At 41.6% G+C, this 26,348-nt stretch overlaps 2 protein-coding genes across 4 annotated transcripts in view; one reads left to right on the forward strand and one right to left on the reverse strand.

The window, feature by feature from the left end:
- The window catches only part of BLTP3A (bridge-like lipid transfer protein family member 3A), a 76,907-nt gene extending 63,666 nt beyond the window's left edge, over positions 1-13,241 (forward strand). For both annotated transcript variants that reach the window (XM_002746456.6, XM_035295364.3), the window contains exons 16-21: positions 3,164-3,318; positions 3,405-3,555; positions 6,901-7,163; positions 7,620-7,728; positions 7,862-7,968; positions 8,360-13,241. In XM_002746456.6, coding sequence (XP_002746502.3) covers positions 3,164-3,318; positions 3,405-3,555; positions 6,901-7,163; positions 7,620-7,728; positions 7,862-7,968; positions 8,360-8,485 — 911 coding nt within the window. In that variant the 3' untranslated portion in view covers positions 8,486-13,241. The remainder of the gene's footprint in view (positions 1-3,163; positions 3,319-3,404; positions 3,556-6,900; positions 7,164-7,619; positions 7,729-7,861; positions 7,969-8,359) is intronic.
- A 256-nt stretch (positions 13,242-13,497) lies between these two features.
- Positions 13,498-25,525, reverse strand: TAF11 (TATA-box binding protein associated factor 11). Of its 2 annotated transcripts, XM_002746457.6 has the most exons (5): positions 25,263-25,525; positions 19,057-19,205; positions 16,359-16,446; positions 16,038-16,134; positions 13,498-14,426 (listed from the first exon to the last, which is right to left on the reverse strand). In XM_002746457.6, exons 1-5 carry the CDS (start codon positions 25,431-25,433, stop codon positions 14,296-14,298), a joined length of 636 nt encoding a protein of 211 aa, XP_002746503.1. In that variant the 5' UTR covers positions 25,434-25,525; the 3' UTR covers positions 13,498-14,295. The 2 variants fall into 2 exon arrangements, with proteins under 2 accessions (XP_002746503.1, XP_008992543.1); XM_008994295.5 differs by lacking the exon at positions 16,038-16,134 and having other exon boundaries at positions 13,507-14,426.
- Between the last annotated feature and the right edge of the window lie 823 nt (positions 25,526-26,348).

Here is a 26,348-nt window from a genome sequence, read left to right on the forward strand (position 1 = left end):
CAAGATAGGATAATAAAAACATTTTCTTAACCAAGACAAAAAAGAGAGAAAGAGAAATTTTAATGGATTTTTGGGTTTGGTGCCATATTTTCTAGGTTATTTGTTAATAACTGACTTTTTTGTCACAGAAAAAGATGTGATAAACCAAAAGAGAGAATACAGCCTTATAGCTAAGTCAGGATTAGTTTCATGGTTGGTATCAGTGGTGTAAGGTGTGTTTGTCGTCTTTTTTTTTTTTTTTTTTTTTTTGCCTATGTTTTCATTGGAAAATAGGAGCTTTTTATCTGTCAATAAAATGAGAAACTTTTAGGAATTAATCACCTCTGTAAGTTACACTGGTTCTTTCAGTTTATTGAAATAGAAGCTTATGATCCCTAAAGAGTATCTAGTCTGGGCACAGTGACTCACGCCTGTAATCCCAGCACTTTGGGAGGCCAAGGCACGTGGAACACTTGAGGTCAGGAGTTGGCGACCAGCCTGGCCAACATGGCGAAACCCCATCTCTACTAAAAATACACAAGTAAGCTGGGCATGGTGGCAGGTGCTTGTAATCCCAGCTATTTGGGAGGCTGACGCAGGATAATTGCTTGAATCGGGAGGCAGAGGTAACCTTACAGTGAGGGGAGATTATGCCCCTACACTCCAGCCTGGGCGACAGAGTGTGACTCCGTCTCAAAAAAAAAAAAAAAAGAAGGAAAGAATATATTGTTTATTTATTTATTTATTTTGGATACTGACAAATTATAATTTTATCTATTTATGTGGTATTAATACAAAGTGATGCTATGATATATATACAGACACACACAGTGTGGGATTTTTGAACCAAACTCACGTATACGTCACTTTAAATACTTATTTAGCATAGTGTCCATCCTCCAGATTCATCTATGTCATCACAAATGACAGATTTTCCTCTCATAAGGCTAAATAGTATTCCATTGTGTATTTGTACCACATTTTCTTTATCCGTTCATTGGCTGATGAATACATAAGTTGATCCCATAACTGGGCTATTGTGAACAATGTTGTAGTAAACACAGGAGTGGAGATAGTTCTTTGATATACTTTTTTTCATATCCCTTGGATATATACCCAGAAGTGGATATGGTAGCTCTATTTTTAGCTTTGAGGACTCTTCATACTATTTTCCATGATGCCCATATTAATTTACATTTCCACCAACAGTGTCCTAGGGTTTCCTTTTCCCTACATCCTTGCCAACACTTTGTTATCTTTAATCTTTTTGAGAATAGCCATTCTGACAGGTGTGGGGTAATACCTCATTGTGGTTTTAATTTAAGAGAATGCACCGTTTCTTAAGCTGGGTGGTGTGTACCATGTTTGTTATTATTTTGAATTTATTAGGGAAGATTTCATGTCTAGGTATGAAAGTAGACAGAATCAAATAATGAACCCTCATATACCCGTTACTTAGCTTTGAAATTAAGAACTCATGGCAGGCCAGGTGCAGTGGCTCACGCCTGTAATCCCAGCATTTTGGGAGGCTGAGGTGGGCAGATCACTTGAGGTCAGGAGTTTGATACCAGCCTAGCCAACATGGTGAAACCTTGTCCCTACTCAAAATACAAAATTAGCCAGGCATAGGTGCACGTGCCTATAATCCCAGCTATCTGGAAGGCTGAGGTGGGAGAATTGCTTGAACCCAGGAGGTGGAGGTTGTAGCGAGCCGAGATCATGCCATTGCACTCCAGCCTGGGTGACAGAGCGAGACTAAACCTCAAAAAAAAAAAAAAAAAAAAAAAAGAAAACATGGCCATTTTTGTTTCATATACACTACTGCCTACTTTCCTTCATCCCACGTTATTTTGAAGTAAATCTCAAACGTATCCTTTTATGCATAAATATTTTCAGTTATGCAATACCAGAAAATACATACTTAACTTTTTTCAAGTTGTGGTAAAATATATATGAAGTTTGCCATCCTAACCATTTTTAAATGGATAGTTCAGTGACATTAAGTACATTCTGATTATTGTACAGTCATTACTACTATCTCCAGGATGTTTTCATCAGTAACTCTTTATTTCCCCTCCCCCAAGTCCCTGGCAATCATGATTCTACTTTCTTTCTATAAATTTGACTACTTTCGTGTACCTCATATAAGTGGAATCATACAGTGCTTGTCCTTTTATAACTGGCTTATTCCACTTAGTATAATATCCTGTAAGATTATAATATTCGCCGGGCGCAGTGGCTCACGCCTATAATCCCAGCACTTTGGGAGGCCGAGGCGGGTGGATCACGAGGTCAAGAGATCGAGACCATCCTGGTCAACAAGGTGAAACCCCGTCTCTACTAAAAATACAAAAATTAGCTGGGCATGGTGGCATGCGCCTGTAGTCCCAGCTACTTGGGAGGCTGAGGCAGGAGAATTGCTTGAACCCAGGAGGTGGAGGTTGCAGTGAGCCAAGATCGTGCCATTGCACTCCAGTCTGGGTAACAACAGTGAAACTCCATCTCAAAAAAAAAAAAAAAAAAGATTATACTATTCTAATAAGATTCTCCTATTTTGTAGCATATGTCAGAATTTCCTTCTTTTTTTTTTGAGTCAGAGCCTTGCTCTGTTGCCCAGGCTGGAGTGCAGTGGCATGATCTCGCTCACTGCAACCTTCACCTCCCGGGTTCAGTTCTCTTGCCTTAGCCTCCCAAGCAGCTGGGATTACAGGCGCACGCCACCACGCCTGGCTAATTTTTTGTGTTTTTAGTAGAGGCGGGGTTTCACTGTGTTAGCCAGGATGGTCTCATCTCCTGACCTCATGATCCGCCTGCCTTGGCCTCCCAAAGTGATGGGATTACAAGTGTGAGCCACCAGCGCCCAGCCAATAATCCTTCCTTTTTAAGGCTGAATAGTGTTCCATTGTATTTATGTATCACATTGCTTATCCTTGCATCCATGGAAGGGCGCTTGGGTCACTTCTGTTTATAGACTTTTAAAAATGGGACCAAATGTCATTATTACACTTTAAAAAATTAACAATTCCTTAATTTCATTAGATAGCTAGTTAGTCCTCAAATTTCTAGTTGTCTCATGAATGCCATAAATATTTTGTTTTATTTTTACAGTTGTCATTGTTTGTAGAGGTTGGATTTGAACAGAATATTTTGACTTTTGTACTTGTTTGCCCTCTTTCTCATGCAGAGTCTGGTCCAGAATCTGTTCCACCAGGATCTCTTTCAAATGTCTCAGAAAATGCTGGTGTTCAAGGGAGCCCTCTTGTGAATAATTATGGCCAGGGGTCACCAGCAGCCAACAGTTCAGTTTCACCCAGTAGAGAAGACCTCATCTTTCACCCGGTCAGCTGCTCTACTTTCTTCTCTGCAGAGGGTAGGCTCTGGGCTGGGAACTTGGGACTTAAAACTAAGAGAATCTCCTTTCACAGGTCTCAGTTCTGGTCCTGAAGGTGAATGAGGTGTCTTTTGGGATTGAGGTACGTGGTGAGGACCTGACTGTGGCCCTGCAAGCAGAGGAATTAACCCTCCAGCAGCTGGGCACCATGGGACTCTGGCAGTTCCTGCGTGGACAGTGCCCAGGTAAGGATGGTGGTCATTCCACGATAGACCGTAGGACTGTCTGTGTGTAGGACAGCCATAGATTAACTTGCTCTTGTCACTGTGCTCTAAGGGCAACCACTCTACTAGTGCCAAGTTTTCTCCAGCAGCCATTAGGGAGAAGAAAACCTCCACTAAAGCCTTTTTTGCAACGGGCCTCCCAGAGCTCTTTCTTGGCTTTGCATTCAGTGTGCTAGTCTCCATCTTCATTTCCAGGTTCTCCTGGACATAAGGACAGTGTGCAATTCATTTGTGTGTCTCTTAATATAAAACTATCTGATCAGGGAACTTCTGTCATTCAGATTCAGTCCTTTGATGTGAGTTATCATTTATAAAAGATGATAGGAAAAATCATATTTATTTAAAAATTATACTTTATTTAAAAATTATTGGCCAGGCATGGTGGCTCATGTCTGTAATCTCAGTACTTTAGGATGCCGAGGTGGAGGGATCACCTGAGGTCAGGAGTTCGAGACCAGCCTGGCCAACCTGGTGAAACCCCATCGCCACTAAAGATATAAAAATTAGCTGGGCATGGTGGTGCGTGCCTGTAATCCCAGCTACTTGGGAGGCTGAGGCAGGAGAATCGCTTGAACCCAGTAGGCGGAGGTTGCAGTGAGCTGAGATTGTGCCATTGTACTCCAGCCTGGGTGACAAGAGCAAAAATGTCTAAAAAAATATTTTTTAGCCTGGGCATGGTGGTAATCCCAGTATGTTGTAATCCAACATACTGTAATCCCAGTATGTTGGAAAACTGAGGTGGGAAACCAGCCTGAGCAACATAGCAAGACCTCATCTCTACAAAAAATACAGACCGGGTGTGGTGGCTCACGACTGTAATATTAACGCTTTGGGAGGCTAAGGAGGGTGGATCATTTGAGGTCAGGAATTTGAAACCAGCCTGGCCAACATGGCAAAACCCCATCTCTATAAATACAAAAAAATTAGCTGGGCGTGGTGGTGTATGCCTATAGTCCTAGCTGCTTGGGAGGTTGAGGTGGGTGAATTGCTTGAGTCTAGGAGTTTGAGACTACAGTGAGTTATAATTGCGCCATTGCACTCTAGCCTGGGCAAGAGTGAGAACCTGTCTCTTAAAGAAAATTAAAATATTGAGTAGATACTGAAGAATGCCTATAAACTATATGTAAGAGATAAAATAATAACAATTCAATGAACCCATTTACCTACTACCTAGTTTATTGTTTTTAAATATTTTTTTGAGACACAGTCTTGCTCTGCTGTTAAGTTTGAAGTGCAGTGACACGAATTCAGTGCACTGCAACCTCCGCCTCCTGGGTTCAAGCAGTTCTTCTGCCTCACCCTCTCGTGTAGCTAGGAATACAGGCATGCACCACCACACCTGGCTAATTTTTGTATTTTTAGTAGAGTCTGGGTTTCATCATGTTGACCAGGCAGGTCTCAAACTCCTGGCCTCAAGTGATCCGCCCGCCTCAGCCTCCCAAAGTGCTGGAATTACAGCCCTAAGCCACCAGGCTGGCCCCACCACCTAGTTTGATAAATAGAACAGTACCATTACCTTTGAAGTTTCTGGGAATCTCTCTCTTGAACCTCCTTATGTCCCTCACCTGTCAAAGATAATCACTATCCTCAATTTGTATTCATCATTATCTTGCTTTACTTTATAATCTGTATACATGTTTATATTAATATATTATTTAGCTTTTTTCACATTTTTCTAAATGGAATCAGAGATTGTACCATTTTTATGATTTGCTTCTTTCAAGTAACATGATATTCTTTAAATTCTTCTAGGTTGTTGAATTAGCTATAAGTCATTCATTTTTCATTACTATATAATGTTATTGCATACATACACCACTTTTTTTTTTTTTTTTTTTGGAGACAGAGTCTCCCTGTGTTGCCCAGGCTGGAGTACAGTGGCATGATCTCGGCCCACTGTAACCTCTGCCTCCTGGATTCAGGCAATTCTCTTGCCTCAGCCTCCCAAGTAGCTGGGATTACAGGTGCTCACCACCACACCCAGCTAATTTTTATATTTTTGGTAGAGACGGGATTTCACCATGTTGGCCAAGCTGGTCTCAAACTCTTCACCTCAAGTGATCCACCAGCCTTGACCTCCAAAAATGCTGGGATTATAGGCATCTCACGTGGCCAGTACACCCCTTTTTCCTTTTTGTTTTGTCTGACTTTTTTGTGAGGGAGACAGAGTCTTACTCTGTCATCCAGGCTGGAGTGCAGTGGCTGTCTCTGCATCGTGGGTTCAATTCTTGTGCCTCAGCCTCCCTAGTAGCTGGGACTACAGGCACCCAACAACACACCTGGCTAATTTTAAAAAAATTTTTAGACAGGGTTTCACCATGTTGCCCAGGGTGGTCTTGAACTCCTGACTTCAAGTGATGCACCCACTTTGGCTCCCAAAGAGTTAAGATTATAGGCATGAGCCACTGCACGCAGCACTTTTTGCTTTTTGAAAACAGCTTTATCAAGGTATAATTTGCATAGTGTAAAATGCACTCATTTGAAGTGTACAATTTTAGAATTTTGTAACCATCACCACAACTCAATTTTAGAACATTTTCATGAGCCCCAAAGTATCCCTTGTACTCATTATCCTATTTACTTCTTTATTCTATTCTGGACTTCTGGACATTTAGGTTGTTTCTAGTTGTTGTTTTGCTGTTTCAACATCTATGCTACATAGAAATCCTTGTACATGTGTCTTGGAATATATGTTTGAGAGTTTCCTCAGGGTTATATTTCTGACAATATAATTTCTAGATCATTAGGGTAGGCACAAGTTCACCTTTACTAGATAATACCAAATTGTTTACCAAAATGTTTGCACCAATTTGCAGTTCCATAAATGTAAGTTGTTCCACAAGATCCTTGGCTACACCTGAGATTGTTCTGTTTGGAGTTTTGGAGAGGTTAGCATAAGTCCTGCTTTGCTTTATGAGTGACAGATGAGAAGACCAAGATTTAGAGAAAGGAGGAGACATTCAAGTTTATTAGAGTTTGGAGTCCTGTGCTTTAAGAGCTTTTCCTTGGCCATTAGCCCACTGCCTCAGATTCGTAACAAGGCAAGTCCTTAATCTCTCTTCCCTCTTACAGGGCATTGTAGGAAAGTACCTAAGCCCATGGACCTGGCAATCAGCCCAGGTTCAGATCCTCCTTGCTACTTACTAATTATGTAACTTTGGGCAAGTTATTCTTTGTGACTTCGTTCGGTCAGATGAGAATGATGATATTCCTTTGACCTAGGGTTGTTATGAATATTGATACATAGCGTGCTTAGAAGACTCCCTGGCTGTTAATTAGTTGTCTTCCTTGTCTTTCTTCACAAAGGTACATGCTTTCAGGAATCCTCAACTTTGAAGACTGGCCACATCAGGCCAGCTGTGGGCCTTCGCTTTGAGGTGGGGCCTGGAGCAGCTGTTCATTCCCCCCTGGCCTCACAAAATGGCTTTCTACATTTGATGCTTCGTGGCTGTGACCTCGAGCTGCTCACTTCGGTGCTCAATGGCCTGGGGCCCTTCTTGGAGGATGAGGAGATCCCAGTGGTAGTCCCCATGCAGATTGAGCTCGTGAACTCCAGCATCACCCTAAAGGTGTGAGGAATGTTTGGTTTATGCCAAAGTAAGGGCACATTGGTTTTTGCCCTGGACTTTGTCAAACAAAGAAGCAGTGACAGCTGTTAACCTCTTTCTTTTTCACTGTAAAATGTGGTGAGGATGAAGTGAGGAAATATTAATATTCTCTGTCAGTGTTATAGTGGTATATAAATGTATGTTGCTGTCAAAAAAGCCAGGGTTCAGGTGGGGAGACCTTGTCTCTAACCCTAACCCTGTCTTTGGCATTCAGCATTACCATGTGCAAGCCATCAGGTTATCTGATCCTCAGTTTCACCATCTCTAGACGGGAGAATTTGTTATGCCTCTTATACCTTCCAAGAATGTATGGAGAAACTGGCATAAAGCCGCTTTAAGCTGAATGATGGGAGCATGGGTTGTGTTAGATTGCTCTAAGCTGGTGGGGGCATCATGTGGTTTCCCTCTTTCCTACAGGATGATATCCCCCCCATCTATCCAACATCTCCAGGCCCCATCCCCATCACTCTGGCCATGGAACATGTTGTGCTGAAGAGGAGTGATGATGGTGTGTTCCACATAGGTGGTGAGTCAGGCTTGTCAGCCTGTTGGTTTCTCTGCCTTTTTTTTTTCTTCTAAAAGTGAATAGCTGACACCTAGGAACTGGTTTGGGAGCTGGCAGCAGTTTTTTACTTAGAACCTTTACTTGATTTCTCTAGCTGCTGCTCAGGACAAACCATCAGCTGAAGTACTTAAAAGTGAGAAGAGACATCCCCTAAAAGAACAAGCGTTTTTGGTGCCCACCGGAGAGGTTTTTGAACAGCAGGTGAGGACCTAACAGAAGAGTACCTGCCCATAACTCTTGGGGGCTATAAATGCAAAGCTGGTAAAACCTGGGGTGGGAGGCAAAAATGTTGCATGTGCTGTGTGCATGTGGGTGTTTTGGGTTCCTGTCGCATAGCAGCGGTTTCTAGAAGTGCTGACTAGAGGATAAAAGTCAGGAGCTGGAGAGGAATGGTTGCCGAGGATGTGCTGCGCCTGCCAATGAATTCTGAAGAGGGAATGAAGCTCTTAGAAAAGATATGGTTGAGTTGTCTTGATCATTGACCTAACTTGTGGATTTTTCTGCATGAACTCTTCCTCCCTGTTTCCGTTACTGGCTGTTGTTGCAAGATGATATTACCATGTTTAACTGTGAACTAATTATTGTTCCTCAGGTGAAAGAACTGCCTATCCTACAAAAAGAACTTATAGAAACTAAACAAGCATTGGCCAATGCCAACCAGGATAAAGAAAAACTTCTTCAGGAGATTAGGAAATATAACCCCTTCTTTGAGCTCTGAAACCAGTAGCTCAGCCATCTGTGCCAAGGAGAGAGGCTATCACCAGCAATAGCACCACCTATGACAGAGGGCACTGTGCAGTGCTGAATAAGTCACTATGGATGCCAGAGGGACTGGGGAGTGCTCACTTCACTTGTGTGGGTGTACTTTCCACTAGCTGTTCTAACTTGGATGGAAGACAAGGGCAAAACATGACTGTATCCCAGAAAACTGGGGCTCGCCCTGTGTGTGGCACAAGCATCATGTCTTGCCTGTATAAAGCCTTTTGGCCCTCTGCATATTAGGTGGAATCTTCTCAACACTGTAGGGCCATTTCACCTCATGGTTTCATGGCAGGGACATTTGCTTCCTTCACAAGTCTGTGTGAACAAGTGACAGTACCCACCTCCTCGGTCACCCACAGAGCCACCAAAGATTCCATGTCCCAGAGCTTCCCATAGCAGACCTGAAACTGACCTGGGCTTTGGCCATGGTAGTAGAGTAGAACAGGAAATAGCCCAGCAAAGCAGTGTGGCGGAAGGGGGCAGGAGAGGCACAAGAATAAGGGAGACCTGGACTCTGCCTTTTTGGGAAAAGGAACCAAGCTCATCAATTTGGCTGATAACACAATCAGATTTTTCCAGGTTAAGCTTCCTTTCTGTTATACTTTGATCATTGTGATGCTGTGGTAGAAAGTAAACAACAGCAGTGGTTCAGTCATTTAATCTTTCCCTTTTTTAATACAACTTATTTGAAATTTAAATCAAGAAAAAGTTTCTGACTCTGACCGAGGTTGGTAGCATATTCCGGGGGACAGTGGAGGAGCTTGCTTCTGAGCCCCCTATTGTCCACCTGGAGTCCTGCTTGTCTTCCCCACCTGTGCTGAGTGGCTCTTCTGTCTTCCTGGAGTCCCTGGCACATCTGCTTTCCCAGCTCTGTGACTTTACCATTTCTCTACTCCGCACTTGGTGGTTTGGGAACTGAAAATGTTTTAAACTTTTATATAAACAGCTCAACCTGTTGCCTCTCACTTCCCTCCATCACTGAGGCTTTTAAAAATCATGTATTTTTGACTCAAGTGTAAAAAACAAAAATCCTTCAACTCAGCGAGGTTTTGCCTCCTGCCCTATAAAAGAGCTATTTCCCCCTTTATTTCCTTTGAATTCTTCTCCAACACTGTCCTTTCATTCATACTGCCCTGTGATACACTTGAAGCTGTGTTGATTGGACAGAAGTTCATCAGCTCACTTACCTTTACTTGGCAAGATGGTAAAATAGTAATTTAGTGATGATACTAAAGTCTTGACCATACATGACTTACTGAAGGAAAGGTGAAAAGGTTTTTTTTTATGGGAAATTATGCTTGACTTGCATACTCTAGTTTGATAAGGATAAAAAGAAACATGTAATAGCAGTGGTGTTTATAACTAATTGATCACAACCAATCATAGATTTCTTTGTTCCTTCTCCACTCTCAATGCTTCACTTGACTAGGAAAAAAAAATATATTCACCAAGGAACAGGACTTAATTTGTTCAGACTTTTAAAGGACTTTTGTTAAGTTCCTTTACTAAGGCAAATTTTGAAGCAGCAGTTACTATGGGATGGTGGGAATTTTTCATGCTTTAGAAATAGAGACTTAGGAACAAAGAAACATCCTTCTGGAGAAAATGCTAACAGGAAGTTACCTAAGGCTTGATGCTTGGTTCAACCTTATGTAAAATTTTTATAAATAACCTGAAAGTAGGATTTGACAATGAAATCAAATGTCACTACTTCCAGGCAGTGAAAGGTAGACTAGAAGAGGTTTAAAAAACAGAAAACCAGAGAAGGGTTACAATAAGCAGTGCTGAGAATACTCAGAAAACTGACAGGTGAGATTCAACATAGTATAAGGAAATATATTTATGGAAGAATTACCAATTGATATGCCTGAACGCTATTAGAACTCAGGAAAGAAACTGAAGCATTGCTGAGGGGAGGAGAGATCAATGTGCTGCTAAAAGCCTAATTGCCCTGTTGGCATCATCAGGAAGGACTTTTGGAGACAACAGAGAACAGTGGTTTATACAAAATCATGGATATGTCTTGATCGAACTATCTATGTTTCTACTGACCTTATTTACAAGAAATATGATGGAGGAAAGGTTAAGAGAACAGCAAAAATTATCAGTGGGTGGAGGTATATCCATATGATGACACATCTTTAAAATATAGACGCTTTCCTGCAAAAATGAAAGCCGAGGGGCGTTAGATCAAATATCCAATCAAGAGCAAGGACCTGGTCCTGTACTACTAGCTCTAGGGGTCTATCTCACAGCCGTAGGTAAAGAAAGCACCTCTCATAGCAAATCAGAAATGTAAGGAGCTCATTGTCTAAGAAGTGATGCCAGCAGAAACTATAGATGGGTGGAGGTGTATGAGGAATCCTTGCATGACGGCCTTCTACAAGAATTATAGAAAAGTAGGGTTACTTGGTAATATACAACTGAGAGGGCAACTGTGTCCCTTGACAAACTACTCCTTAGTGCCTCTTTCAAAGGCAGAATGTTGATCTGAATGGATCACGGGTCTTAACTATGACATCTCCAATGTCCTTGAAGGGGGAGGAGGGAGATCTGGTAGCTGGAAAATATATTTATTCAACCTTATGCTCATCTGAATTGGTTAAAAATCATATTCTGATTTTCTTCTCAGCCCCTCCTACCTCCACCTACCATATCCCTCTGGCATCCCTCCATGCAAAGAAAATGCCTAATAGGCATTTCTTGGTATACCTTTACCTACACTTGTGCTTATAGGGTGACAGTAAAAACATATCCATTACGTACCAAGACTAACCTCTTAATGGCTGGAGCTCAGTTAGGTCTCTGGGCTTTCTGAAGGAGTCTAGAGCTCTTGTCTATGTGACAAATGGAGCCTTAGAATTTCTGGCTGTCCTCATGTGGCAGCTTTGGCCATTGTGTCTTGAAATCCTCCCTCAGGAAATGTGATAGGGGTTATCCTATGGGATTTTAGTAAAAATCAACTTGCCTAATTTCATATTCCTGTTCATAATGAAGAAATGTGAATGAGTGGTAGTCCTCAGGATAAGTGTAAAGGAAAATATGCAAGGGAAAAGTAGCAATGTCAGCCCTTTTGGACTGCTTATGATTTCTGCCTTAGAGCTGCAAGACTTGGAACAAGAAATAACAATACCTCAAGAAAATGCTTGGAGAGATAGCACCACTATCCCTCAAAGACTTCAGCAACTGAACATTACCATTTCATCTGTGAAGCATTTACAACTATGTATTATCCATGATTGTCTATATTTCCTGTTTACATGTATGTGCTGGGAATATGCTTTAGTGTATATGGACTAGAGTTTAAATCCTCTCTTTAACTGGGCTGCCCCGATGGCTATCAATCCCAAATTCTGTTTTCAACTCACTGGAATAATTAACCTAGTTTCCCTAATATAAAACAGGTGGGTTCTATTCACATGATGTCTGTTTTTTACCATCTGTTTCATCTAACCTTCATTTTGCCATGGGCCTCAACCTTTATGTCCCCTTTTTATGGTTCTGAAAGGAATGGCTCCCGTATATGGAATATACAAGAGATAAACACCACCCCTCACATACCCTGTAACTTAAATGCTTCCATTTAACTCACTTAGATTACTTTCCCCTTAGTGGTAAACGGGTTGGGGGATGGGCAGTAGTGGAAAGAAGGTAGTTTTAAGTATTGCCATAGTAATATGGGAACTTTTCATTCTAAACCTTTACCCTAGTTTTTTCTTCTCTGTCATTTATTTAAAATTTGCCTAAACTTCTAAAATCAGTTACAGTAAAATCATTAAAACTATGGAAACAACTGAACTTTGGTACAGAAGTTAGTTTGATGACATCTGGTTATTTGAGAACAGTAAAAGCTGTGTCATTGCCTCATGATTAATCATAGTCATTATTAAGGGTTTCAGAGAATTGGGTGTGAAGCACTATCCTTTCAGAGACCAAGGCCTTTACTAGTTGCTCCCCTACCTTCTGTCAGAATAGGAATATTCTCATACACCTCTGGGTAGGTATAGGTAGTAGCTATTGAATGGGAATTATTTTCCCCATGGCACAAGGGGAAACACTCTTGGATAACCTTTAACAGTGAGGCTTTGCTAAGTGGCCGGACTTGGGATTTGATCTTCCTCCCTTGTTATTTATTAAGTTTCAGCCTTACTCAGTATCTCTAATTGCAATAGACAGAGTTCCTGCAACTGCTAAAAAAAATTCTGTTAGAGCTGAGAGAGTATCTTCTTTTGTCAGTTTATTAATTTTTGGTCAAGATTTAGCCTTAGTCTTAAAGCATTTCTTTGTGGAATGCCCCACTGAAGTGTCTTCTCCATTGGCTAAGTACATGTTTAAAGCCATGGGTTTTAATGTAAGATACCAAAAGTCAGATTTGCCCACCTTCATGAGTCCAAACTGTTTCCCCCACTGAGGGTGCTAAACAGAATCTTTACTAAGACATGCTCAGGAAAGCTTCACAAGAGAACAGCTTCCGTAGAGAGGAAAAATTATTGGGGATTGCCAATTACATACAGTAGCCTTATTACTGCGAATCACTGTCAATAAAAGGTCACTTCATTCCCCTCCATTTGAGAAAAACAATGAGAATGTATCTGATGAACTGGAATCCCAGTCGTATTGGGAAACTTCAATGTTGCAATATCTAGTCAAACTTTGAGTGTACTGGTTCTGTGAACCACCTGTAAAAACAAATTAAATTTATTAAATCATAATGGTTGTTGTATATCTGTTGATAAGCATCTGAAATATATGGGCTTTTATATTGTTTATTTTCTCAGTTTTAGGGGGAGATTATTACATTGTTTTTAACAGTGCTTGAAGTACTCTTTTATGAGAGAAAATTTTAATGGTTTTATTAGAAAAAGGACTCAAATTTTCACAAAATAGCCAAAACCAGTTGTATTGGAACACCAGAAAATAATCAACTTCCCATTACCACCAGCTAGACAGAAAATGAATACACATAAGGCAAGTTGGAAAACAGTTTAATGATCACTCACCAAAATCCACAGGAGAATCTTAAATGTTTACAAGCACCAGTTATTCCACGATTCCTGCCTTTACCACGTCCTTCATGGTAGAGTATCACAAGTCAAAGTTTCTGGTTGTTTCATCTACTTAAAACTGGTTGTAAGAAACGAACTAAGTCTTAGCAACTTTAGGCTTCAATGTGAAACCATTAAAGCTCTTGGCACTTAAGGAGGCTGAGGCAGGAGGGCTGCTTCAAGCCAAGAGTTCATGACCAGCCTGGGCAACAAAGCAAGACCCCATGTCCATAAAAAATAAAAATAAGTTAACTGGACACAGTAGTGTGTGTCTGTAGTCCTAGCTGCTCAGGAGATTGAGGTGGGAGTGTCACTTCACTTAAGCCCAGGAATTCAAGGCTGCAAACATGCCGCTGCACTCCAGCACTCTAGCCTGGGTGACACGCAAGACCCTATCTAAAAAAAAAAAAAAAAAACCTCTTGGAAAGATTTTTCTCTCTGAAAGCAGTTCTCCTGTCCAGAAAATGTTTATGGCCCACACTTCTTCCAACTGGCCAAGACAAATACTTCAAAATGCCCCAAGAGGTCCCAAAATTTAGTCAAGGCAAGTATCAAACAGGCTACATACTTTCTAGGTGTGACGAATAATCAAGAGTTTTGAGAGACATTAAAATCATGGAATCCTTGGAGGACTGAGATACTAAAGCACCAGTAGCCAGTCTTACAGGAAGTCCGGAACCAATACTTCTTCTGTCAGTAACAGGCCTTTCTAGACTTTGGTCTAGAAGAAGATGATTTTTTTGTGCTTCGAGTTAGGGATCTGTCCTTTTGACTTTAACCTTCTAACAGCTTCCCTCATATGTTTGGGTTGCAGTGGTGGCATTTCTCCCCATTTCTCACACACATCCAGTGCTAAACAGAGGGTAAGGAGAAAGTCTTATTATCACACAAGAATTTACTAATCACATAATCCTTTTGAGTCCTGTAATTCTCGTTAACCTTTCTTAAGCTTGCTAAGGAAATAAACCAAGACATTTTTACTTTAAGAGAATGATATAAAATGTATCACATTAGTTTTAGTATAACATTTCATATCAGGCTTTATCATAGACAGCAGTTTAAAACATATTTCTTATAGGCCGCATGCTATGGCTCATGCCTATAACCCCAGCAGTTAGGGAGGCCAAGGTGGGAGGATTTGCTTGAGCCCAGGGGTTTGAGACCAGCCTGGGCAACATGGCAAAACCTTGTCTTTACAAAAAAATTAAAAAGCCAGGGTGGTGGTGTGCACCTGTGGTCCCAACTACTGAGGAGGCTGAGGCAGGAGGATCACCTGAGCCCAGGACCTGCTGTCGCAGTGATCCATGATCATGCCACTGCACTCCAGCCTGGGCAGCAGAGTGAAACCCTGTCTCAAAAAAATAACTACATAAAAATAAAATTAAAAATTAGCCAGGTGTGGTAGTGCATGCCTACAGTCCTAGCCACTTGGGAGGCTGAGGCAGGAGGATCCCTTGAGTTCAGGAGTTTGAGGTTGTAGTGAGCTATGATCACACCACTGTTATCATCTCATTTTGTACACCATCTTAATTGATGATTTGTAAAAGAAAAAAAAAAACATGAAAAAAACTAAAGATCATGCCACTGCACTCCAGCTTGGGCAACGGAGCAAGACCCTGTCTCAAAAAATAGTAATAATTTAAAAGTATGTATCTCCTGCTTAAAAAATAAAAAAATTCACCAGCTAGAGTAGCAATGGGAAACAGCCAGGCTTTTTACTCAATAACGGGGGCAGCTCCCAGGGATCACTACATTAGGGACAACTTACCATCCCATACAGGTCAGCCCTGGGATTGCTTTTCTTTTATTTATTTATTTTTTTACTTCCTCTAACACGGATCATAGGAAACAATGCTTTTCTTATATCTTTACTTTTGGCAGCAGAAATGAGCAAAGTCCACTGGAGAAAAAAAATCTAGGCCAGGTGCAGTGGCTCAAGCCTGTAATCCCAGCACTTTGGGAGGCCGAGGTGTGTGGATCACGAGGACCAGAGATCGAGACCATCCTGGTCAACATGGTGAAACCCCCCCTCTACTAAAAATACAAAAAATTAGCTGGGCATGGTGGCACGTGCCTGTAATCCCAGCTACTCAGGAGGCTGAGGCAGGAGATTGCATGAACCCAGGAGGTGGAGGTTGTGGTGAGCCGAGATCACACCATTGCACTCCAGCCTGGGTAACGAGCAAAACTCCGTCTCAAAAAAAAAAAAAAAATCTACTTCTGTCACCCTGGGCTGAGGAAAGGAATCAGGGAGGGGATTTCCCAGATGGTTCCTTGCCATCTGTTATTGAAACTTGCAAGGAATAATGGTCACGTTCTCCTGAATACAGGGCTCCCCACTTGGTCACCCTCAAGTGCAAATAAGTACTTGTACAGGTGCTCTAATAAGTTCCTTTGTATAGATATTCTTAAAAATAAGATGACCACAGGTAGAATCCAGTATTTGTAACCAACACTACTCACCTTCTTCTACCACCTCCCCGACGAAAACCTTGGAAATGCCAGACATAGCAATAACAACATTCTGAGACACAGAGGTGCCAGTGATAGACTGGATCAGCTTGAAAGAAGGACAAACACTCGGTGATTATGATAGTCAAAGACTGGCTTTGAACACAGTACCAATTAATTCACAGAAAAGGGCAAGATAACTGAGGGACATTTTTTTCCCCACCTAAATAATTCACTGACTTGTCTAACACCTCACTTCAAATGCCAATAGACATGGCTCTTGAGTTTGGTTTTAAAGTATGACAGAAATGAAGTGTGGTGGGCCATCCTTACCCTTTTGATGGCTGCCTTAGGGAAAGCTGAGCGGCGATACATTTCATAACGGTTCAGCTGCTCTTCAGAAAAAGAAGAAACCAGGATTCTAGACAAAGATCCAGGTAACTAAGTTAACTTATAAGAATGAATACAAGATATTATTAAGTCAGTAAAACTCTCAGACAGATAAATTCTTACAGGGTCAATGGCATTAGGCTTGGTGCCTTGAAGAATGAAGATAAAACACTTCTACTCCTAAGGAACTTGAGGAAACATAAAATAAAAACTTTTTACCATTTAAGAAAAATGAAAACAACAACATTGGGTCACTGTATCATATGATACAGACTATGTTTTCAGCATTAGACTAAATCTCCATAACTCTACCTTACTGAATTTCATACTGATAGTAAAAATTTAATATACAAATTTATAATCAAACCAGTAGTTTTCAACATTAACAGATTTAGGGGAAATATCTGCAAAATATATGGAAACAGTTAATACCCCTAATGTATAATTAATTCTTTCAAATGAATAAAGGGGTCATATCAATTTATGAAAATGAACAAAGGATATGAACAGGCAATTTACAAAAATATCAATGGTCAACCAACATGGGGGAAACAAATTAACCTTTATTATTAACCAAGGAAATATTATTTTCATAGATAACATTTTTCACAAATCAGATCACTATTAAAAAAAGAATGCTATTAGAATATGGGGTACAAACCCATACATACTGGCAGAGAACTGGAACACCTTTTTGGAGAGAAATTTGGAAATACTTATGAAAAGCCTTTGAAAATGTTCACACTATTTGAACTAGCAATTACACCTCCTAGAGGTAATTGAAAGAAATGGACAAGTATGCAAACATGTCCAAAGATCCTCCTTGTAATGTCAAAAGAAAAAAAAAATCTAACCAGAACCACTACAGGGATTGGTTAAATTATAGTTCAACAACACAATGCGATACAATGTAGCCATTAAAATGATGATTTATGAGCATATTTACTGACAGGAAAATATTTAGCTATACATAGCAAACATCTAAAAAAACTTTGAAAAGGTCCATATATTATAGCCAACTATACATGCTTAGAGTAAACTCTGGGTGGTGAGTCTCTGGGTAATTTTTTCTATTTTTCTGTATTTTCTGAATTATTTGCAATGAGTCCATACTACTTTTACAATCAGAAAATATAATAAAGCGATTTCCATTTCTAAGAAAACTATGACCTGGATGTATAATTAGTGACATGGAAAATATTCACCATATCTAATGTGAAAAATAGGCTGTAAGAGTATTTGACATTTTTGAAAAAAAATTTATTTATAAATATATATGTATAGAAATTCTCTTGAAACTTTTAACATAAGCGGGATGTGATTTTTTTCTTTTATCTATCTATCCATCTATCTATCTATCTATCTATCCATCCATCTATCTAACTTTTAGAAAGAGTGTCTGGCTCTGTTGCCCAAGCCGGAGTGTAGTGGCACGATCTTGGCTCACTGCAACCTCTGCCTCCTGGATTCAAGTGATTCTACTGCCTCAGCCTACTGAATAACTAGGATTACAGGCACCCACAACTACGCTCAGCTAATTTTTTGAATTTGAGTTTCTTAAGACGGAGTCTCACTCTGTTGCCCAAGCTGGAGTGCAGTGGCACGATCTCTGCTCACAGCAACCACTCCCTCCCGGGTCCTGGTTCAAGCGATTCTCCTGCGTCAGCCTCCCAAGTGGTTGAGATTACAGGCATGTGCCACCTTGCCTGTCTAATTTTTCTATTTTTAGTAGAGACAGGGTTTCACCATGTTGGCCAGGCTGGTCTTGAATTCCTGACCTCAGGTGATCTGCCCGCCTTGGCCCCCCAAAGTTCTTGGATTATAGGCACAAGCCATGGTGCCTGGTCTAATTTTTTGTATTTTTTAGTAGAGATAGGGTTTCACCATGTTGGCCAGGCTGGTCTTGAACTCATGGCCTCAGGTGATCCACCCATCTCAGCCTTCAAAAGTGCTGGGATTAGAGGCATGAGCCACTACACTTGGCCTCTATTTAAAAAAAATTTTTTTTCAAAACAATTATGTCACAGCATAGAAAATATAAATACATAAAAAGAAGGGCAGGCATGGTAGCTCATGCCTGTAATCCCAGTACTTTGGGAGGCCAAGGGCGATCACCTGAGGTCATGAGTTCAAGATCAGCCTGGCCAACATAGTGAAACCCTGTCTCTACTAAAACTATAAAAACTAGCCTGGGCGTGGTGGTGCACCCCTGTAGTCCCAGCTAGTTGGGAGGCTAAGGCATGAGAATTGCTTAAACGCAGGAGGTGGAGACTGCAGTGAGCTAAGACTGTGTCATTGCACTCCAGCATGGGTGACACAGTGAGACTCTGTCTCAAAAAAAATAAAATAAAAACATAATATAACAAGACATGACATGACATACATAACATAAAACATAGTATAGAGATAGGGTTTCACTGTTGCCCACGCTGGTCTCAAACTTGGCCCTCAAGTGATCCTCCCACCGTGGCCTCCCAAAGTGTTGGGATTACAGGTGTGAGTCACCATGCATAGCCATAATGTACTAATCATTTCATTTTCTTTTAAGTTTTTAAAAGAAAAAAAAGGCCAAGAAAAATTTATTAAATTTGTGTGGTCAAGAGAGACCCTTAAGATGGGGAATGATAAGAAGGTGACTTACTGCATCTTCTGAATCTCATCTTCATCTACCTTCTGCTTCTTCTCTTTCTTTTCTTTGGTATCTATTTTCAGTTTTTTGGCTGCAGGAGTAAGTAATGATGAGTCTTCCCTTTCAACTGCTGTTAAATCTGAGACATCCTGACTCTTGAGCTGGGAAGATGAAAGAAACTCTATTATATATTTGCCCTACTTTCCAGGCTAGGGCAAAGTAAGAAGACATCATCCTTATTACAAAATAACAAATCCATTTATTGAGTAGTTTTTCAGTTCTAGGATCTGACTGTACCATCAAGTGTACAATACAGTATCTCTCCTAAGGGAAGATTATAGCTTAGCCGTGGAAAGAAAACCCGCTAAATAATCTAGTTTTCCAGTCCAGCTATGAGCACAGCTCCAGTATCTGCTTACAAGGGTAATGAAATGCCAAGGATCATGAGAACCACTCTCCCTATGGGCCCACTCTTCTGACCTTATTCTTTAGAGGGGTTGTCAGCAAAGTCCCCTCCATCCAGCCAGCTCTTCTGCCTCCAGATCTACAGATCTCTTTACTGCTGCTGATTCCATATAGAATATTAAAAAGGAGGCCTCTTCTCATCAAAACAGTGTTTATTTGGAACTTTCAAGTGAGCTTCTCACATGCAGTGCTCTTCGTTCTTATCCTTCAGTCTTACTGTTTCATGCAAATATTTATTTCACATTACTAGTCTTTTTGAAGATAGGTTTGTCTCTTATTATTTATATCTCTCCCCTATCGGCATTTAACATAATTTTACTAATGCTGAAAGTTTAATAAATGCCTGTTTAAATCCCAAGTAGGCAACCCGAAGTAGGCAAAGACATTCTCAAAAGAAGACATACATGTGGCCAACAATCATATGAAAAAAGCTCAGCATCACTGATCATTAGAGAAATGCAAATCAGGCCGGGTGCAGTGGCTCACGCCTGTAATCCCAACACTTTGGGAGGCTGAGGCGGGTGGATCACGAGGTCAAGAGATCGAGACCATCCTGGTCAACACGGTGAAACCCCGTCTCTACTAAAAATACAAAAAGTTAGCTGGGCATGGTGGTGCGTGCCTGTAATCCCAGCTACTCAGGAGGCTGAGGCAGGAGAATTGCCTGAACCCAGGAGGCGGAGGTTGCTGTGAGCTGAGATCACGCCATTGCACTCCAGCCTGGGTAACAAGAGCGAAACTCCGTCTCAAAAAAAAAAAAAAAAGAGAAATGCAAATCAAAATCATACTGAGGCCTGACATAGTGGCTCATGCCTGTAACCCCAGCACTTTGGGAGGCCGAAGCAGGTGGATCACTTGAGGTCAGGAGTTTGAGAACAGCCTGGCCAATATGGAAAAACCCTGTCTCTACTAAAAATACAAAATTAGCTGGGTGTGGTGGTATGTAATCCCAGCTACTGGGGAGGCAGAGGCAGGAGATTCGCTTGAATCCAGGAGGTGGAGGTTACAGTGAGCCAAGATTGTGCCACTGCACTCCAGCCTGGGCAAAAAGAGCAAAAATTCCATCTCAAAACAAACAAACAAAAAAACTATAAAGAGATACCATCTCGGCTGGGCACAGTGGCTCACGCCTGTAATCCCAGCACTTTGGAAGGCCGAGGCAGGTGGATCACCTGAGGTCAGGAGTTCGAGACCAGACTGACCAACATGGTGAAACCCCGTCTTTAAAAAAAAAAAAAAAGGCCAGGCACAGTGGCTCATGCCTGTAATCTCAGCACTTTGGGAGGCCCAGGCGGGTGGATCACGAGGTCAAGAGATCGAGACCATCCTGGTCAACATGGTGAAACCCCGTCTCTAATAAAAATACAAAAAATTAGCTGGGCATGGTGGCGCGTGCCTGTAATCCCATCTACTCAGGAAGCTGAGGCAGAAGAACTGCCTGAACCCAGGAAGCGGAGGTTGCGGTGAGCCAAGATCGCGCCATTGCACACCAGCCTGTGCAACAAGAGCGAAACTCCGTCTCAACTCCGTCTCAAAAAAAAGAAAGAGGTACCATCTCACACCAGTCCGAATGGCTATTATTCAAAAGTCAAAAAGTAACAGATACTGGCGAGGCTGTGGAGGCAAAGGAAAGCTTTTAAACTGTTGGTTGGCGTATAAATTAGTTCACCATTGAGGAAGGCAGTATGACAATTCCTCAAAGAAATAAAGAAGGAATTACCATTCGACCCAGCAATCCCATTACTGGGTATATACCCAAAGAAATATAAATTGTTCTATTATAAAGACACATGCACACTTTTATGTTCATTGCAGTGCTATTCACAATAGCAAAGACATGGAATCAGCTTAAATGCCCATCAATAATAGACTGGATAAAGAAAATGTATTTTCCAGTATATACCATGGAATACTATACAGCAACAAAAAAGTAGATCATGGCCTTTGCAGGGACATGGATGGAGCTGGAGGCCATTATCTTTAGCAAACTAATGCAGGAACAGAAAACCAAATACTGCATGTTCTCACTAATAAGAGGGAGCTAAATGACGAGAAAACATGGACACATAGAGGGGAAGACACACTGTGGTCTATGGGAGAGTAAAGGGTGGCAGAAGGGAAAGGATCAGGAAAAATAACTAATGGATATTAGGCTTAATGCCTGGGTGATGAAATAATCTGTACAACAAACCCCTATGACACACATTTACCTATGTAGTAAAACACATCCTGCACATGTATCCCTGAACTTAAAAGTTTAAAAACTGCCTGTTTAGGCCGGGCGCAGTGGCTCAGGCCTGTAATCCCAGCACTTTGGGAGGCTGAGGCGGGTGGATCACGAGGTCAAGAGATCGAGACCACCCTGGTCAACATGGTGAAACCCCGTCTCTTTACTAAAAATACAAAAAGTTAGCTGGGCATGGTGGTGCGTGCCTGTGATCCCAGCTACTCGGGAGGCTGAGGCAGGAGAATTAATTGCCTGAACCCAGGAGGCGGAAGTCGCGGTGAGCCGAGATCGCGTCATTGCACTCCAGCCTGGGTAACAAGAGCGAAACTCTGTCTCAAAAAAATAAAAAATAAAAAACTGCCTGTTTAATAACCATAAAAATAAATAGAAACTTCACCCCCTCTGACTGAATGTAGAATCTTAAGTATACTACAAAACTCATTAATGAGATTTAGCTTTTCCTTAAGAAGAATTCAAATTTAAACTCAGACAGGAATATGGAAATGGGGGATGCAGGTGGTCTGTCTTTGACAATCTTTTCAATTTTTTTTTAGTTACTGATTTATACAAGTTTTCTAACTTCTTTGTGCTTCAAGTTCAGTGATTTGTATTTTCTTTAAAAAAAAGTCACCTATTGGCTGGACGCGGTGGCTCACGCCTGTAATCTTAGCAATTTGCGAGGCTGAGGCAGGCAAATCACAAGATCAGGAGATCGAGACCATCCTGACCAACTTGGTGAAACCCCGTCTCTACTAAAAAAAATTACAAAAATTAGCTGGGTGTGGTGGCGCGCAACTGTATTTCTGGCTACTCGGGAGGCTGAGGCAGAGAATCACCGAACCTGGGAGACAGAGGTTGCAGTGAGCCAAGATCATGCCACTGCACCCCAGCCTGGCAATAGAGCAAGACTGTCTCAAAAACAAAAACAAAAAAACACCTATTTTTCTCAGATTTTCATATTTATTTGGCCTAAACTTGAACATTATATGTCTTTACAATTTTAAATATCTCCATATTAGTGCCTATAGCCTTTCATATTTTGTAATGTTGTACATTTACATTTCAAAGAATCAGGTTTTAATTTTATCATTTCTTATGTTTTTTTCAAGTGCGAATTCATTAGTGTCTATTTCTATCCTTATTAACTCCTTGTTCCTACACTCTTCTGATTTATTTTGTTCTTTATGTGTTTTTTTAACTTCATACTCGCTCTGTTGCCCAGGCTGGATCATAGCTCACTGCAGCCTCAAGTGGTCCTCCTGCATCAGCCTGCCAGGTAGCTAGGTCTGCAAGCGTGATTCACCCTACTAGGCCCTTTTTCTGGTTTCTTGAGTTAGGTGCTTATTTACAATATCTTCTGGTTGTTAACAAAAATATGTAAGGTTATAAATTTTTCTTTAAATAAAGCTTTGCCCAAATCCCATAGAATTTGATAAAGTCTTCGTTAGTCTAAAGGCTATTTTTAAGTTTAAAATTTCTAGGGGATTAGTTCTTTTTGATGAGAGAGCTTTTTGTAGTTAATTTCAAGTTTAATGCATTGCATTAACAAGATGTGGCCTGTTATGATTTCTACTTTTAAGAATTGATATTTTTCTTTGTGGTCTTGTACATGATCGATTTTTAAAAGTGTTTCAGAAACATCATAATTTTATCCTCTGTTCAGTGCAAATTTATATATATAGTGAGCTCTCTAGTGTACTAGACTCATTATTCAAATCCTTGCTGTCCTTGACACCTGTTTTAAAGTTTCCTTCTTGGCCAGGAATGGTGGCTCCCACCTGTAATCCTAGCATTTTGGTAGGCTAAGGTGAGAAGATTGCTTGAGTCCAAAGAGTTCAAGACCAGACTGGGTAACATAGTGAGGCTGTGTCTCTACCAAAACAATGTTTAAAAAAAATTTAGCTGAGTGTGGTGGAGCATGCCTGTAGTCCCAGCTACTGGGGAGGCTGAGGTAGGAGGATCGCTTGAGTCCAGGAGGCAGAGACTGTGCCCTGGCACTCCAGGCTGGGTGACAGAGCGAGACCTTGTCTCAAAACAAAACAAAACTGCCTTAAAATAATTTTGTCAAATTTTCTTTTTCTAAAGTTCTTACTTTATATATTTTGATGCAACTTTATGCTCTGAAAGGTTATTTCCATCTAAACTACTGTTCACCCCACAATCTCTTAATTTCCTTCTGGCTCTTAAATCCCAAGATTCTACTTCTAGAAATGGAATCCAGAGAACGATGAGTTTCTGATTTGGACCGATGCTCAGCTAGGCAATACTGTTGAACTCTCTGTAGCATAAAAACACCAGACTCAATTGATGGGTCTGGTGTTTTTATGCTACAGAAATCCCTGATCGCCTGGCGCGGTGGCTCACGCTTGTAATCCCAGAACTTTGGGAGGCCAAGGCAGGTGGATCATGAGGTCAGGAGCTCGAGACCAGCCTGGTCAACATAGTGAAACCCCATCTCTAAAAATACAAAACATTAGGTGGGCATAGTGGTGTGCGCCTGTAATCCCAGCTACTTGGGAGGCTGAGGCAGAAGAATCACGATAACCTGGGAGGCGGAGGTTGCAGGGAGCTGAGATCGCGCCACTGCACTTCAGCCTGGGTGACAGAGTGAGATTCCGTCTCAAAAATAAACAAAATAAATAAATTTTAAAAATCTATCTATCTATCTCCGATCATTAGCATCTATCTATCTACCTATCTATCTATCTATCTCTGATCATTAGCATCCAGGTCACCGGTACCAGTTAAATGTCAAGAGGGTACTAACACGATTGAACCTGTAACTCTATAAAAATCTATCTCCCTTTGACAGGTCTGATAGACCTTCCTCCCTGTAAAGACAAAAACTGTCGGCCGGGCGCGGTGGCTCACGCCTATAATCCCAGCACTTTGGGAGGCCGAGGCAAGTGGATCATGAGGTCAAGAGATCGAGACCATCCTGGTTAACAAGGTGAAACACCGTCTCTACTAAAAATACAAAAATTAGCTGGGCATAGTGGCGCGTGCCTGTAGTCCCAGTTACTCGGGACGCTGAGGCAGGAGAATTGCTTGAACCCAGGAGGCGGAGGTTGCGGTGAGCCGAGATCGTGCCATTGCACTCAGCCTGGGTAACAAGAGCGAAACTCCACCTCAAAAAAAAAAAAAAAAAGACAAAAACTGTCTTAATATTTAAGAGGAACCAGATTGCGGTGAAACGGGTGCTATGAATCCTGGGTTTTAGCTCTTGCACTACGCCTCAGTGTGACATCGGATCCCAATTTCCTCACCACGAAAGCCAACAAGCTATTAAAACTCCCTTAGAAGTAGCTTTAATCCCTAAAGACAAGACGAAAAATATTAACACAGTGCTTGGGCCTCTGCAACCGAACCAGCACTGGGGTTTTGTTTGGTCGTCTTCTCTCTTCCCCTTCAAGATTAACGATCTGGAGGGAATTCTGGTGAGTTCGAGTTCTCGTAACTTGGGAGGGACTACCAGAAGCCCAGCGAGCAGCCAGTAACACAATCTCATCAGCACATCTCTTCCTACCTCGCCTTCCTCCGCTGCAGCTTCTTTTAGGTCCGCATCTGCGTCTCCATCAGTTTCCTCTGGGATTCCATCCGTGTCGGTAGCCCCCGGGTCCCCGGGCGCAGCGACGGTCTCATCCGACTCCCCTGTCTCTCCGCCTTTGTCTGTGGGCGACTCGCGGGCATCGTCCATCGCGGATAGGATTAGAAGGGAGAGGAGATCGCAGCACTGTCCGAGGCTGGAGCTCGGAATCCCGAGCTGCACAGGACAGGATCTTACTTCCTGTAGTCGCGCCGCGATGACATCACCCCTACAGCTCTCCTGAGGGGTCATTTTGAGGCGCGCGTAGAGGCGACTTGACTCATTTTAACTTTGGTTTGGCCACAGTGGGGAGCGGGAAAATTGGACGTAAAGAGTTTATATTGTGGATCCTCCTCGCTAGGAAACCAGCGCTTGTGAAGGAGCGCAGTTTTGTTTACTAAAGAAGTTTTTCATTTTCGTCTATCTAAAAATGCAATGTCAGTTAATCCCTTCTTTCACCCCTCAAAGTTGGGGGACTGGGGAAAAAAACTCAGTTCCGTTTTATGGCGGTGTCGTGGAATGAGTCTACCGGGGACTGGCAAACTTTCAGGCAGGGACTCAACCTTGTATATTTCTACTGGCCAGAGACCGCGGGTCTCTGTGTGTACATGGAATTGCTAGCATTTCCCCTCCATTCCGCAAGCACCTTAACAACAACGAAAAGTCATATAGCTTGAGCAGAATTTATCCAATTCATTTATTCATCCACAACTATTGACTACGTACTTCGATTTAGAAACAGTACTAATACCAGGGAACAAAACACACGTAGTTTCTACCCAATTAAAATTTTTTCAGTTCGCCAGGACTCAAGATTGAGGTTGATTTCTACAAACCTGACACTTTTCTATTAGTTTGGTTAATTTTATCAAAACTAAGAGGAAAGCCTGAAGAGAGGAAGGTGTCTCCTTTGAACGTTACACTTTAATGAACTATTTCGTGTACTGGGAGGATGAATGAAGTGGTGAGGATATTTCTATTTTAAAACTTTCTTCTCTTCCCTCATTGAGGTGCGAGGGGAGGGCG

Source organism: Callithrix jacchus, chromosome 4, assembly GCF_049354715.1.
Source record: "Callithrix jacchus isolate 240 chromosome 4, calJac240_pri, whole genome shotgun sequence".
NCBI lineage: Eukaryota > Metazoa > Chordata > Mammalia > Primates > Cebidae > Callithrix > Callithrix jacchus.

Coding starts and splice junctions, on each gene's coding strand:
- TAF11 (XM_002746457.6), bottom strand. CDS start 25,433: ATGGACGATGCCCGCGAGTCGCCCACAGACAAAGGCGGAGAGACAGGG. Junction 19,206..25,262: donor CTGCAGCGGAGGAAGGCGAG/GTAGGAAGAGAT, acceptor TCATCTTCCCAG/CTCAAGAGTCAGGATGTCTC. Junction 14,427..16,037: donor CGGGGAGGTGGTAGAAGAAG/GTGAGTAGTGTT, acceptor CCCTCTGTTTAG/CACTGGATGTGTGTGAGAAA.